Raw genomic sequence first — 16858 nt, forward strand, 5'->3', positions numbered from 1 at the left:
GAATCTATTAATATAAATTGTTGACTAAGTTTATTAAAAAGTCTACCAAATAAATATAATACGAGCGCATATTTTTAATGGGTGTGGCTATATCTCAATCGACTGAGAGTCGCCATCAAGTGATAGAACATATAAAAGAGAAGAAATGTTTTACTTTTATTTTTCTACACGGATCTTCGTATAGGATTTGACAAATATAGCATTAACTAAGTCTGAGATTTAGCAATCCATATTTCTAATTGGCCTATTAATATTCAGTTAGTACTATATATAGGTGTTGATGTTTTTTTTCTATTCCTACATTAGAAAAAATGATCGACTTGAGTTTATTCAAATTCAGTCGTCGTTCCTGAGTAGTTGTTCATACATACATGACCATATTGGAGTGGGATCAAATTCCAACTATAAAAGCCAAGGAGCAGCTTAAGTCCCAGGCACCACAACGCAGAGAATACAACAGCTTCATACTCGGTTAGCACTAGATTTACACTTCGTCAGACATCTGCTAGCTAGCTCGATCATACACGATGCATGCAAACAAGAGTTCTGCGGTACTAAGCAAGAAGGATGCCGGCGGCGAGGAGGACATCACCGTCGACCTGCATCCATTCATCCGCGAATACAAGGGCGGCCGTGTCGAGCGCTTCCTGAGCAGCTCATACGTGGAAGCGTCGGAGGACGCGGCTGCCAACCGTGGCGTCGCGACCAAGGACGTGGTCGTCCACGAGAGCACCGGCGTGTCCGCACGCCTGTTTCTTCCGGCCGCCGCCGCAGCAACCGGCGACAGGCTCCCCGTCATCTTGTACGTGCACGGAGGATCCTTCTGCACGGAGAGCGCATTCTGCCGCACGTACCACAACTACGTCAGGTCTCTGGCGGCTCGCGCCGGGGCGCTCGTCGTGTCCGTGGAGTACCGTCTCGCGCCGGAGCATCCTGTGCCGGCGGCCTACGACGATGCATGGGCGGCGCTCCAGTGGGTGGCGTCCCTATCCGATCCCTGGCTTTCCGACCACGCCGACCTCGGGCGCACGTTCCTCGCCGGCGACAGCGCTGGCGGCAACATCGTCTACAACACGGCCGTGCGTGCTGCTAGAGGTGGTGGCACTGGCGATCACATCGGCGTGGAGGGGCTTGTCATCGTGCACCCATACTTTTGGGGCGTCGAGCGGCTGTCCAGCTCCGAGCTAGTCTGGGACGGCGTTGCCATGTTTACGCCGGAGCTCATCGACAGGCTCTGGCCGTTCGTTACGGCGGGCCGTCTCGACAAGAATGATCCCCGGGTCAACCCTCTCGACGAGGAGATCACCTCGCTGACATGCCAGCGTATGCTGGTTGCCGTCGCCGAGAAGGACACCTTGCGCGACCGCGGGCGCTGGCTGGCGGCTCGCATGCGCGAGTGCTGCGCGTGGGCCGATGATGATGAGAAGGCGGTAACACTGGTGGAGTCGGAGGGCGAAGACCATGGCTTCCACCTGTACAACCCACTGCGTGCGACGAGCAAGGTACTCATGGAGAGCATAGTGCAGTTCATCAACCAGCGCACGGCCTTGCCATTGCCGGCCGCTCTGCTGCCGGAGCCGTACGAGCTGCATGCATGCGGTGGCATGAAGATGGACCCATGCTGCTTGCCTATTCTGGGCGTGCCTGCTCGGCCGTACATGGACGTGTTTGGTTATGGGATGGCCATGAAAGGTATGACACGTACTAGTTGCTTACACGTTGGGCAGGGGAGAAGAGCATCCAAGACCAGATATGGGTTATCTTTGGGCCATGCTGTAGGGCATAACAAGACCAACAAGAGATTCTCCATATTATCAGCTACAGCAGCACCGGGGACTTGTGTTTCTCACAACTTCATCTAGTGCATGAAGCATCATGGTCTACAACTCTACATGCATCCGGAATTACGGTCGTTGTGCATGCTCCAGTATAAGTGCAACAATAATATTAAAGGGAAGAAATACCGAGACCCCATCCACCACACCACCTGCTTTGGGTCAAATAAATGTATGTTGCCTTCTTCTTCTTCTTAGTTTTTTTTTCTTTTGAGCATGGGATGTATGTTCTTCTTTCTTATAAAACCATTTCCCTCCCTAGCCAGTGTCACGTCCAAGATGGTAGCGGAAAAAGAGTCCTAGGAGCATCCACACATTCATTTTATGTGGTCGCGGTAGAACCGAACGCGCAAATGAATGCCAAAAAAACTCTATCTTTCCCTAAGCGAGTGAGATGGGAGCTGGACCTAAACCAGGTTCCGTACATTGGAGTACAACTCACGTTGTTATGCGCTTCTAAAAAAAAGGAAATGACCGTATTGCCAAATTCATGTCATGTCGTAGTCCTTTTAGAAAATGAGAATTCTACCTACTCGAAATTTCTAATAAAAATGTCAGGTGCAAAATGTAAACACACACTCGTGCAAATGTCACATCTTGGACTTATGATTTGGAAGTGAATGTGATGGATTAATCCCCTTTTCGCACGGCAAATGGTTGTACGTGCCGCGTACGGATGGTGAAACATGAGCCGAAGTGTTATATTTTCCTGGACAAGTCCAATGGGAAACCATGATCGAAGTGTGCTCTGACAGCGATCGGACGGCCAAGAAGAGAGGCTTCGGGTTTACCCCTGGCACCATCGAACCGCCGCGCTCGTCCCTTAGCTCACTTAACCAATCTTGATTGTCCAACACTAACACATGGCGTGTGATCTCTCGATCTCTTCACCAGCCTGCTCCAATCTAATCGTGGCAAGGGGATAAAAAGTAAAAGTTGTTATTCCAAAGCTACAAAGCTAGCATGGTTTGGCTCCATTTAACGTGCTCAGCATCGTACAACCTAGGGAGATATTGAGAAAAACTGAAAGCGGCATAGGTAGATCGACCTCCACTTTGCATCTAATCAAGCGGTTAAACAAAGGCGATGTGATGCGGCCAGCTAGAACTGATTCATGGATCTGACTCTTTTTTATCCGGGGGATGAATCTGACAGTTAGTGTACTAGCTAGTTAGTGTACATGCTGGGGTCGAGGAGGCGCGGCAGTTCGCGCCAGCGCACGCGGCGACGTCTTGGCCGGCTCAATCGCAGACTAATCCCAATCGCCTCGCCAAACAAGCAAACGAACGGAATCAATCGCATGAATGAAAGCCGGACGAATTGGTGCCACGCGCAGCATATCCGCGTACGTTTTCTCTCTCATCAATCTTCTGCCCCGTCGTCTTCCTCACCGGTGATCTCCTGGAACACACCAAGATCGGATCGAGGGACCCTTCTTCCACAATTCCGGCCGTGCTCCAATTTCAGTATCTCAATCCCCCGCCATCTTTTGTCTTTTCTTCAACTTCCCATATCTAATCTTCCGGGACCCAAGCATGAAGCAGGACTGTGGTTTGCTCTCTCATCTCTCTTTTTCTATGTTCGAGGACGGAGGTGCTCCGCGTCAGCCATGCTCTGGATCAGGACACCGGCGGGGATGAGCACAAGCCGCTTGGGCGGAGAAACAGAGCAGATGGCGGGCTGTTAGTACCTACTGAATATCAAGTGAAGCCACACTTTGAGACAGGCTGTTAGTACCTGTTGAATATCAGGTGAAGCCTGATCCAAGTCTACACTAAACTAAAAACCTTCTATGATTCAATCTCTTACCGTTTTGAACAAGAGCCTCCTCACAACGGCCGCCTCTTGCCGTCGCCCGGCGTCCAAAATCCTAAGTCGCACGGGCACCCCGCACGCGGATGAATAGCCGTTTCTTGTATATATAGAGATGTCGGCATATGATGGAGAGAACAAGGAGGGGGTAGCTGTGTGATCCACGACCATTCACAAGGCCGTGTTGTGGATCAGTGAGAGAACTGTTTTTCCTCCATCAAAATCGTGCTCGCCTTGATATTATTTAACCCTCACGGAAGAAAAAGACAATAGTACCAACAGCCTGTGCATGTGAATCTTATTCTTTCGAGAACCAACAACCAAGATTTAAATGCTGCACGCAGGGCTCGAAACAACCCAAACAATTCAATCGAGCGAGCCGCTCAAAACGGGACTTATATAAGAGAAATATGAAGATTTTCTGAACCAGAAATGAGAGAATAGTGACAAAGTGGAGCAACTTGTTTGCAGATCATTATTGTGCCAAGTTAGTTCAGGGTCACTTGCTTTCACAATGGCATGTATGGAAAATGTTGCTCCGCTCTCTAGCAAACTTTCCATGTCAACTCTGCTATCTTTGAGGATTTCTAGCATCACGCATTGGAACATGTCATCTTTCTACTGTTCAAGCCTTTTGATGTTTATGTGCATGGGCAGTATCTTTTCTCTTATTTTCACAAGAATCACAAGCAAGTTTATATCCTAGCTAGAGTTTCCAAGCAAGTGTATACGCTAACTAGGTTTACAACAAATTCACTCCCCAAAAATGATTATGTGATCAACAATAGTTTAATTGTTTGATTGCATCTTCCAAAGAAACATGGCAGGCAATAATTTAATTCCGATCAACCTATACATACATACATACATACATACATTCGTTGGTCATCAATCAGATTTATCCCCATCTCCATAACAAATATATAATTAAATGAAAAACAAAAACTCTCCAAAAAAACATATCAGAAAAATTTGCCAAACAAACAATCAAAAGACAACCACACTACTTCTGTTTCCAATACAAGTATTGTGTGTGCACAAGATTACAGGGAAGACTCGCCACAGTTGATCCACACACTGGTACAAAACATCACATTCTGCGGCAACCCAAAACAACAAGCTCGGATATACAGCGTTTACACTGGAAAACATACGAGGGAACCCACCCGACTTCCCATACAACTACAAGCTCCATCTATCAATATTATCATCCCGCCCTCCACAAGATAAAAAAAGACCTTCCTAGGTGCCCACCATCTCCAGCATCGATCTCTTCACCATAGAGAGAGAAAGAGAGATAACAATATTTGTTCCACAACAATTGCTGGAAAAACTAAAAGGTAGCCATACAGCCACAAGATAGCACATTCTTCTGGCAACTATATACATACATGTCTTTTTTTTTTCAGGGAAACAATAGGGTCCTAAACTTTATAATGCATACGAATAAATGTTATATACATGAGTTGCAGATGGCTTGAGCTAAGCCAAGAATGTTCATCATCGAAATCAATCTGCAGTCATACTTGATCAAGTCCAAAAGCACAGATCTATATCATTGGTAGCACAAGATTTCTACAACTGAGCAGATCCTTAGATGACATTCTGGCAGCTCAAATACATATGTGTTTTCTACTCCTAAGTCATTACAGATCAAATGATTACATATCAGTTCAAGTACGATGACTCAATTTGCAATCGTACTGGATCTAGTCCACATCATGGTAACACAAGATATTGTAACCCAAAATCCTTGACTGGTGATTATGCTAACAGCGCCAAGAGAAGTGGCCAAAATTGCTGGCGCGAATGCATAAGCTACGATTTGCAACTTCCCCAATAACCAATGCACAATCATCTAGTAATGTCGACAGTACAAAAAAGGGTACCTAGAGAAATAAATAGAGCATAGAGAAGGATGCTTACTTGTTATCATGCCAAGTAATCAAAGGGGCTCTTATAATAAGCACGCCAACCCCTGCGCTGACACAGAGCGTTAGTACAGTTTTTCTTAGGATAGAAACAAGAATGTTCAAAACTGATTCAATTTTAGCAATAGACCCACTTGTGGCCATGCAGTCAAAAGAAAGAAATAACTAGCATTGGCACTAGCACAACAAGTACATTTATGTTACACTCACCAAGAGGTCAGAGCTCCAGGTGCTACTCGTAATAGATCTCTGAGGCACGGCGATATGATCTCCTCCTCTAGCATCTTGACTCCAGGTATCGTGCCGCGCAGCAGAGTGCTCGACAAGTCCCTGCATTGATTCAACCTGCCATCAGACTGACATACAACTGGAGTGAAATGGAAAACACACTGAAAGAGGATGATCTGAAGAACCTACAAGATTGTGAGGTGCTCACAGACCTTCCGAGGGATGCCGCCTAGCAGGTAGATGCATTCTCCTCTCCTCTCCTGTAATAATGTTCAAAGAACTGAGTCAGGTGTCTCTCTAATCAAAACCGATATATCTCTCAGGACGCACTTTGCACCTTGAGCCAGCCAAACTACACATCTGGATTCAAGAGAGATTTTTAAGAACATCATCATGCAAGATGCAGGAGAGATTTTTATTTGATATTTGAAGAGAGCACCCAATAAGTAAAGTGAAACAACTTCATTTTCTACACCAATCTATGCATGCCTTAAAAAATCAGTTTTTTCTCATTAAATTCAACAAGACAATGATGTAGGAAATACACAACCAAACCTTCAACTTTATCTATACAAGACAACCAAAATGGATAAAACACAACCAAAGACCAAACATGATGCTAGCTAGCACAGAACTACAAGAGACCAATTTCATTGAAAAGAAAGATCAACACAACCACCTAATTGTGGTGGAAAGAAGACCACTACCAAGATCCGAACACTAAATAATCGGCACGACAACCACCGATAGCTCGATGAACAGCATAATTATGTCTTGTTACTTATTCATCAAAAAGAGACACAACTATTTACACATCTTTCAGGTACACGGAAATGTATATGTCATTTTTATTCATTTCAAATGGGCACACATAGCATGAGAGGGAACACATGAGGTACCAGCGGCTTACCTATGTTTACGCGGGTAGTCTTCCAGTTCGGGATCGCTCCGCCCTCTGGAAAGATCAAACTTCCAGCAATGGCGGCTACAAGACAATGATCTCGGTAACCCCTATGCATGGTTCTTCCAGCACTATCCTAGCCATTAAGTCAGTCAATGCATGGACAAGAACAAGATTAGTGACCAATAATATGGTAATAGAATGACGATAGGAAGCAACCCACATGGGACAATTTATGCCAAGCAATGTTAATTTTGCTGGCTATTTCAAGTTTGAACAACAACAAGAGCTATGGGCACAAATTGCTACAAAAAGGAAAGTGTCACAGGAAACATAGCTTTTGGAGAGCTTGACTGCATCCATGAAAGGATTTTATAATGCATTCAGCAATCAAAAAGACTCTCCCATAGATAACAAGCTCAAATTATAGGGCAAGAAAGAAACCAGAAAGTAGTAGCTAATTGACAAGGGGCAAAAGGAGAGAAAAGAACACATAATTCAGAGTAAAATTACTGAACTCAACAAGATGCTCCCATACAGCAAGAAAGGCAAGAGCTCTCGTGTGGAGTAATAAATACACAGTTGTCCACATAGAACGAAAACTTGGCATCCTGATAAAATTACATAAGTACATCACCAAAATCATAACACATCATCAACCATGGCTCGATGGCCGGCACATGGAGCAGCCATAGCTAGAAGGCTGGGTTCTCAGAGCAAGATGGACAGATGGGAGGAGCCGAGGACAATCAACAACTTACAAGAAATAGTTGTACCCGAGGATAATCAACTCACAAGTTAGAACTCGAAAATTGATGTTTGGGGCCCAGTTTTGGCAAGAATTAACTAAGTCTAATTGATATGCAGTACTCTGCAAAATTTTGCTCCAGCAATGGCTAAAGTTACATGTGGTCCTTCAAACTTTAAGACTGGATCAAGAAAGGTTTGGGCTCTGTGGTCCTCCTTTACTATTATCAAGATAACATGAATATATGTTTCTGAATTCTTACTGTCATAACAACAAGTAGTCAGATACCACAAGCTTCTACTATCTAGTTTCTTTCAGATATGCAGTACTCTACAAGGAAAGTTTTGCTCCACCAATGTACTATTTTCTTTCATTCAAGAATCATGTGGACAAAACATGCGGCTACACAAAAAACCTCGCTCTTACAGAAAAGGAAAATTGCATACATAAATTGAGTTTCATCAAACATTATCGAGTGATTAGTTACTTATCATTAGTCAGGAGTACCTTGTTAAACCAACATAAGACTGCTCGAAGGCACTTCACTAGCGCTATAGCACTTCATCGCTGCGACCGTAGCTTCCGGATAAAACAAAGTGCAGAAGCATATTCCTAATAGTTAGAGCCAAAACCATGGTGTGCAAAATCTATGAGTAAGTGCTACGTTCTGAGCTTGCGTTGGTTTTCCTTGAAGAGGAAAGGGTGATGTAGCAATAGTAGCGTAAGTATTTCCCTCAGTTATTGAGAACCAAGGTATCAATCCAGTAGGAGGCTCCTCAAAAGTCCCACGCACCTACACAAACAAACAAGAACTCGCAACCAACGCAATAAAGGGGTTGTCAATCCCTTCATGGCCACTTGCGAAAGTGAGATCTGATAGAGATAATATGATAAGATAAATATATTTTTGGTATTTTATGATATAGATTGGAAAAGTAAAGATGCAAATAAAAGTAGATTAAAAGCTTATATGATAAAAGATAGACCCGGGGGCCATAGGTTTCACTAGTGGCTTCTCTCAAGATAGCATGAATATCACGGTGGATGAACAAATTACTGTCGAACAATTGATAGAAAAGCGAATAATTATGAGATTATCTAGGCATGATTATGTATATAGGCATCACGTCCGTGACAAGTAGACCGACTCCTGCCTGCATCTACTACTATTACTCCACACATCGATCGCTATCCAGCATGCATCTAGAGTATTAAGTTCATAAAGAACAGAGTAACGCATTAAGAAAGATGACATGATGTGGAGGGATAAACTCATGCAATATGATATAAACCCTATCTTTTTATCCTCGATGGCAACAATACAATACGTGCCTTGCTGCCCCTGCTGTCACTGGGAAAGGACACCGCAAGATTGAATCCAAAGCTAAGCACTTCTCCCATTGCAAGAAAGATCAATCTAGTAGGCCAAACGAAACTGATAATTCAAAGAGACTTGCAAATATAACTTAATCACACATAAAAGAATTCAGAGGAGATTCAAATATTTCTCATAGATAAACTTGATCATAAACCCACAATTCACCGGATCTCGATAAACACACCACAAAAAGAGTTACATCGAATAGATCTCCAAGAATATCGAGAAGAACTTTCTATTGATATTCAAAGAGAGAGAAGAAGCCATCTAGCTAATAACTATGGACCCGAAGGTCTGTGGTAAACTACTCACAACTCATCGGAGAGGCCTTGGAGATGATGTAGAGGAACTCCGTGGTCGATTCCCCCTCCGACGGAGCGCCGACGAAGGCTCCAAGATGGGATCTCACGGATACAGAAGGTTACGGCGGTGGAATTAGGTTTTCGTTGTCGCTTCTGATGTTTTCGGGGTACATGGGTATATATAGGAGGAGGAAGTAGGCCGGTGGACGCTCGAGGGGCCCATGAGGGTGGAGGCGCGCCTGGCACCCTTGTGGCCGCCTCGCTTGTTTCTTGACTTTCACTCCAAGTCCTCTGGATCACGTTTGTTCCAAAAAGATCGCTCCTGAAGGATTCATTTCGTTTGGACTCCATTTGATATTCATTTTCTTCGAAACACTGAAATAGGAAAAAATAACAGCATTTCGGGCTAGGCCTTAGGTTAGTAGGTTAGTCCCAAAAATGATATAAAAGTGTAAAGTAAAGCCCATAAACATTCAAAACAAGTAATATAATAGCATGAAACAATAAAAAATTATAGATATGGTGGAGACGTATCAGTAAGCGTATATTAAATAATAACAAAAGCTAAGCTATTATCTGGTATAATTCATGAACTGCGCTGTATAGACCCTCAGGAAGACATATAGCATGTCCATGACTAAAATCAAAATGGATAAAACGCAACCAAAGACCAAACTTGATGATAGCTAGCACAAAACTACAAGAGGCCGATTTCATTGAAAAGAAAGATCATCACAACCCCATAATTGTGGTTGACAGAAGACCACTACCAAGATGGCAAGATCTGAACACTAGATCATCGGCACGGCAGCCGCCGACGGCTCGATGAATGGCATAACTTATTCATCAAAAAGAGGCACACCTATTTACATATCTTTCAGGTACACAGAGCATGAGAGGGGGCACATGAGAGAAACTAGCGGCTTACCTATGTTTATGCCAGTAGTCTTCTCATTCGGGATCACTCTGCCCTCTTTAAAGGTCAAAGTTCCAGCAAGAGCAGCAGCAGGTGAAAGATCTCAGTAACCCCTCCAGTTCCTCCAGCACCATCCTCACCATTAAGTCAGCACCCTGGGTGTACAAGAACAAGATTAATGACCAACAATACGGTAAAAAAATGATGATAGGAAGCAACCACATGTGACAAATTATGCCAAGCAACATTAATTTCACTGGCTATTTCAAGTTTAGACAACGGGAAGAGCTATGGGCACAAACATAGCTAATGAACAAGCCTACACGTACTGCTACATGAGCATAATTTGTGTTGACAAGCTCCTAGAGGATTTGTTTTCATGGTTAACTAAGTTAAGCTCAGGAATACATATAATGGGTTCACAAGGCAGTGATATAATGACCAGTGGCCTTAGAGAGTGATTGCAGCTTAGTAGATTGAAGCATTTAAGTGCCAGGCAAGAGATCTTTCAGCAATCGGAACCACTACTCGAGAAAAAAGTTCCTTCTCCAAGAGCTACCTCGCTTCAAGGTGGAGATAATATTTTGCAAAATAAATAGGTAGGGTATGAACTATGACAGTTTGGTCGTAAGGTGTCATGTGGTGGTGTTTTGCAAGGTTTAGTCCAAGTATGTTTGTTGGCCTCTCTCAAAGAAAGAAGAAAACATGTGGGTTGACTGAGGTTCTGCGTGAGCATAATCAAGCATACTTTTCGAATTAATACACAACACCAGCTACAAAAATAATTATTTCCATAATCTAAATGCAATGAAATCCATACCAATACCCATTAGTTATTCAGAGTGCGATAAAAGCTGCATACAGTTTCAGTGCTTATTCGAACGACCAAAATGATCTAGTAAAACTGAAATGACTGTGTGCAATCACAAGAAACCCTCCGTGAATGATATTCATGACATTTTTGATATATGAAAAGAATAAATAACAGCAAACCTTTGAGGCGAAGGTCCCGTGCAGCCAGTTGAGTAATACAGCGAGCAATTTTCCTGTTTGGTTGCAATCAGCATCAATCGCCTGTAATTACAGATGGAAGCAGAAGCTATGATTATTAACATATATACTCAAAGTCTAAACTCTCTTCACACATTTTTCTTGTTTATCCTTGTTCTCATTCTTCATGACAAAACTTGGCAGTAAAGCTTCTGTAATTATTTCTCAGTGGTTAAATGGGTCCCGCACAAAATATGATAGTTTTGTTGTAAGGTGTTCTATGGTGGTGTTTGCATGGTTCAGTACCATCATGTATGCTGGCTGAGGTTCTGGGCGAGCATAATCAAACATATGTTTCAAATTAATACACATCACCAGTTAAAAAATACTAGAGATGCCAACTAGTCCAACACCACATTCCTACATGGCTGTTTATCATCAAGTATCTACAAAACTTGAGCTTCTTCCATCCAGGCATCATCAATCATGAGCAGTACTACTAGCACAACAAGTACAATTATGTTACACTCACCAAGAGGTCAGAGCTCCAGGTGCTGCTCGTAGTAGAGCTCTGAGGCACGGAGCATCTTGATTCCAGGTATCCTGTCGCGCAGCAGATTGCTCGACAAGTTCCTGCATTTGATTCAACCCGCCATCAGACTGGCAAGCAACTGGAGTGAAATGGAACACACACTGAAAGAGGATGATGTGAAGAACCTACAGGATTGTGAGGTGAGTGAGCTCAAGGACCTTCGGAGGGATGCCACCTAGCAGGTAGATGCATTCCCCTCTCCTCTCCTATAATAATGTTCAAAGAACTGAGTCAGGTGTCTCTCTAATCAACACAGATATATCTTTCAGGAAGCACTTGCACCTTGAGCCAGCCAAACTACACATCTGGATTCAGGAGAGATTTTTAAGAACATCATCATGCAGGATGCAGCAGAGATTTTTATTTGGTATTTGAAGAGAGCACCCAACAAGTAAAGTGAAATAAATTCATTTTGTACACCAATCTAATGCATGGCCTTAAAAATTCAGTTTTTTCTCATTAAATTCAACAAGACAATGATGTAGGAAACACACAACCAAACTATCAACTTTATCTATACAACACAACCAAAATGGATAAAACACAACCAAAGACCAAACATGATGCTAGCTAGCACAAAACTACAAGAGACCAATTTCATAGAAAAGAAAGATCAACACAACCACACAATTGTGGTGGACAGAAGACCACTACCAAGATCCGAACTCTAAATCAACGACACGACAGCTCAATGAACGACATAATTATGTTTTGTTACTTATTCATTAAAAAGAGCCGCACCTGTTTACATATCATTCAGGTACACAGAAATGTATATGGCATTTATTCATTTCAAGTGGGCACACATAGCATGAGAGGGAGCATATGAGGTACCAGCAGCTTACCTATGTTTACGCGGGTAGTCTCCTAGTTCGGGATTGCCCCGCCCTCTGGAAAGATCAAACTTCCAGCAATGGCGGCTACAAGTTAGTTATCTCGGTAACCCCTATACTTCCAGCACCATCCTCACCATTAAATCAATCCCTGGTGGAAAAGGACAAGGTTAATGACCAATAATATGGTAACAGAATGACGATAGGAAGCAACCCACATGAGACAATTTATGCCAAGCAATGTTGATTTTGCTGGCTATTTCAAGTTTGAACAATAGCAAGAGCTATGACAGTAATCAGAATAGTTACTTGAGAAACAAAGTTCCTTCTCCAGGAGCTACCTCGCTTCAAGGTGGAGAAATTCCTTTGCAAGATAAATAGGTAGCGCATGAACTATGACATTTTGGTCATAAGGTGTCATGTGGTGGTGCTTTTAAGGGTTCAGTCGCAACATGTGTTGGCTTCTCTCAAAAAAAGAAGAAAACATGTGTGTTGACTGAGGTTCTGCGTGAGCATAATCAAGCATACGTTTCATATTAATACTCCCCCATCACATATTATATAGCTTGCAAAAACATCTTATAGTGTGGGATTGAGGGAGTACACAACAACAACTACAAAAATAGTTATTTCATTAAACACACATGTAGGTCAAGATCGTATAGTCTCTTAGTTCTTGCTATCAATATTAGTTACAGTTAGAAACTAGTTCTTCGGTCCTATTCGACCGGCCTATAACATATGTAACATTAACCAATCATCAAAGGATTTCCCATGTGACAGTCCCAGAAACCACTATATAGAGGTAGTAGACACAAACGACCATTTTCACAAACAAAGCCATGTTTTGTTCCAGCGTAGGCCGAGTTGATCAACAAAACCTTGTTTGCGTCAATTTGAAATGAACCATGCCTAATATCATTTTGGACCTGAATGGAGACTGTTATTAACCTGTCCCCGCAATCTAGAGTGGACCCCACTCTGTCACCCATGCTCTCGCCTTTAACCACAATGGAATAATAATAATTACTACTAGTAATGCATCCTATAAAATAGGCCATGAGAAGGAGCAATTATGGGGGTGAACTCCTCCTATGCACTCACGATCCCTTTATCCCTAGAAGGGCTCAGCATCTCGCTTTCCCCTGTCAAGAAACTGCGCCAAGTAATAGTTCACGTATCCTACAAAAAGATGCACTTTGGAAAGGGATGGACACAACTAGGAATTGTCCCCACGTAGCTCCGCCAGTGCCGAGGATAATAAACAACAAAAAATAGTTGTAGCCGAGCATAATCAACTAACAAGTCAGAACTCAAACTCAGATTCAGGGCCCAATTTTAGCAGGATTTAACTAAGTCTTATTGATATGCAGTGCTCTGCAACATTTTGCTCCAACAATATTTGAAGGCTGAAGGTACATGTGGTCCTCCAAACTTTCAGATTGGATCAAGAAAGACTTGGTCTTTGTGCTCCTTTGGTATCAGGATAACATGAATGTATTTTCCTGAATTTCTACTGTCATAAAAACACAAGTTGTCGGACACCACAAAAAACCAGAAACAAATCAATGCACTAGTGTATTACTTTCTTTCATTCAAGAATCATGTGGACAAAACTGTGTCTGCACAAAAACAAGTCCTCTGAAAAAGGAAGATTGCATAGATATATAAACTGAGTTTCAGCAATTATCGACAATATAGAGGTAGTAGGAACAAACGACCATTTTCACTAACAAAGCCATGTGTCATTGCAGCGTAGGCCCAGTTGATCAACAAAACCTTGTTTGCGTCAATTTGAAATGAACCATGCTTAATATTAGTTTGGACCTTAATGGAGACTGTTATTAACCTGTCCCCACAATCTAGAGTGGGCCCAAAATGGCTCTAGTCTACAAAAAATGTTCATAGTTGCAGACCCCACTCTGTCACCGATGCAAATAGAGTGAAAATAATTACTGCTAATCAATAATGGGCTTTGTGCTCCCCTTTGTTACCAAGATAACAGGAATACATGTTTATGATTTCCTACTGGCATATCAAACACAAGTAGTTAGATAACACAAGAAACCAGAAACAAATAATTGCACCAGTATATTATTTTCTTTCGTTTAAGAATCATGTGGACAAAACATGTGGCAGCACAAAAACCACGCTCTTACAGAAAAGGAAAATGGCATAGATAACTTGAGTTTCAGCGAACATTATCGAATGATTAGTTACTGATCATTAGTCAGGAGTACCTTGTTAGACCAACATAATACTGCTCAAAGGCGCTTCAATAATGCAACAATGCTTTATCACTGCAACCATAGCTACCGGATGAATCTGCAAGATGCGATGGACCTGGTTAGCTTACTCTCTTGCAGAATGCTAATTGAAAACTAGATTTTAGAATGCAAAAGAGGCAGGGCTAGAAAAGAATTCCAAGGCAGAGAGTTTGCCGTTTACATGATAAAGCTAAAACAACCACTTAGATTTGATAAAAAAAGAGGTAGGATTTCTTGGGGAATGTAGTAATTTCAAAAAAATTCCTACGCACACGCAAGATCATGGTGATGCATAGCAACGAGAGGGGGAGTGTTGTCCACGTACCCTCGTAGACCGTAAGCGGAAGCGTTAGCACAACGCGGTTGATGTAGTCGTACGTCTTCACGATCCGACCGATCCAAGTATCGAACGTACGGTACCTCCGAGTTGAGCACACATTCAGCTCGAGGACGTCCCACGAACTCCAATCTAGCAGAGCTTTGCGGGAGAGTTCTATCAGCACGACGGCATGATGACGGTGTTAATGATGCTACCGACGCAGGGCTTCGCCTAAGCACCGCTACGATATTACCGAGGTGGAATATGATGGAAGGGGGCACATCACACGGCTAAGAGATCAATGATCAATTGTTGTGTCTATGGGGTGCCCCTAGCCTCAGTATATAAAGGAGGAGAGGAGGGGGAGGGCCGGCCCTCTCTAGGCGCAACCAAGGGGGGAGTCCTACTCCCGGTGGGAGTAGGATTCCCCCTTCTCAAGTTGGAGTAGGAGAGGGAAGGGGAGGAGGAGTAGGAGAGAAGGAAAGGGGGGCCGCACCCCCCAAACCTATTCCTATTCGGCCTCCTGCCCAAAGGGTGGCGCACCAGCACCTTGTGGGCTGGTGTGGTTCCTTCTTATGGCCCATAAGGCCCATAACTTCTCCCCGGCGAATTCCCGTAACTCTCCGGTACTCCGATAAATACCCGAATCACTCGAAACCTTTCCGATATCCGAATATAGTCGTCCAATATATCTATCTTTATGTCTCGACCATTTCGAGACTCCTCGTCATGTCCCCGATCTCATCCGGGACTCCGAACTATTTAGGTACATCAAAATACATAACTCATAATATAAATCGTCACCGAACTTTAAGCGTGCGGACCCTACGGGTTCGAGAACTATGTAGACATGACCGAGACACGTCTCCGGTTAATAACCAATAGCAGAACCTGGATGCTCATATTGGCTCCTATATATTCTACGAAGATCTTTATCGGTCAAACCGCATAACAACATATGTTGTTCCCTTTGTCATCGGTATGTTACTTGCCCGAGATTCGATCGTCGGTATCTCAATACCTAGTTTAATCTCATTACCGGCAAGTCTCTTTACTCGTTCCGTAGTTCATCATCCCGCAACTAACTCATTAGTCACAATGCTTGCAAGGCTTATAGTGATGTGCATTACAGGTGTCTCTGGGCCCACTCGGTAATGCACATCACTATAAGCCTTGCAAGCATTATAACTAATGAGTTAGTTACAGGATGATGTATTACGGAACGAGTAAAGAGACTTGCCGGTAACGAGATTGAACTAGGTATTGAGATACTGACGATCGAATCTCGGGCAAGTAACATACCGATGACAAAGGGAACAACATATGTTCTTATGTGGTTTGACCGATAAAGAACTTCGTAGAATATGTAGGAGCCAATATAAGCATCCAGGTTCCGCTATTGGTTATTGCTTAAAGTTAGATGACGGTTATATTATGAGTTTATGTGTTTTGATGTACCGAAGGTTGTTCTGAGTCCCTGATGTGATCACGGACATGATGAGGAGTCTCGAAGTGGTCGATACATAAAGATCGATATATTGGACGACTATATTTGGACACCGGAATGGTTTCGGGTGAGATTGGGACAACACCAGAGCTCCGGGAGGTTATCGGAACCCTCCGGGAGGTATATGGGCCTTAATGGGCTTTAATAGAAAGGAGGGGAAAGGAGCAAGGGAGGGGGTGCGCCCCCCCCTCCCAAGCCCAATCCGAATTGGGAGGGGGGCCGGCCCCCCTTTCCTTCCTCCCTCCTTCCTCTTCCTTCCCTCCCCCTCTCCAAATAGGAAAAGGAGGAGTCCTACTCCC

The 16858-nt window shown here is 43.3% G+C and overlaps 1 protein-coding gene across 1 annotated transcript in view; it reads left to right on the forward strand.

Moving 5' to 3' along the window:
• Nucleotides 1-527: 527 nt before the first annotated feature.
• The window catches only part of LOC123076843 (uncharacterized), a 34793-nt gene continuing 18462 nt past the window's right edge, over nucleotides 528-16858 (forward strand). Inside the window, exon 1 of the mRNA XM_044498991.1 lies at nucleotides 528-1692. Coding sequence (XP_044354926.1) covers nucleotides 528-1692 — 1165 coding nt within the window. The remainder of the gene's footprint in view (nucleotides 1693-16858) is intronic.

The sequence above is a fragment of the Triticum aestivum genome, chromosome 1B (genome assembly GCF_018294505.1).
Source record: "Triticum aestivum cultivar Chinese Spring chromosome 1B, IWGSC CS RefSeq v2.1, whole genome shotgun sequence".
Taxonomy (NCBI): Eukaryota; Viridiplantae; Streptophyta; class Magnoliopsida; order Poales; family Poaceae; genus Triticum; species Triticum aestivum.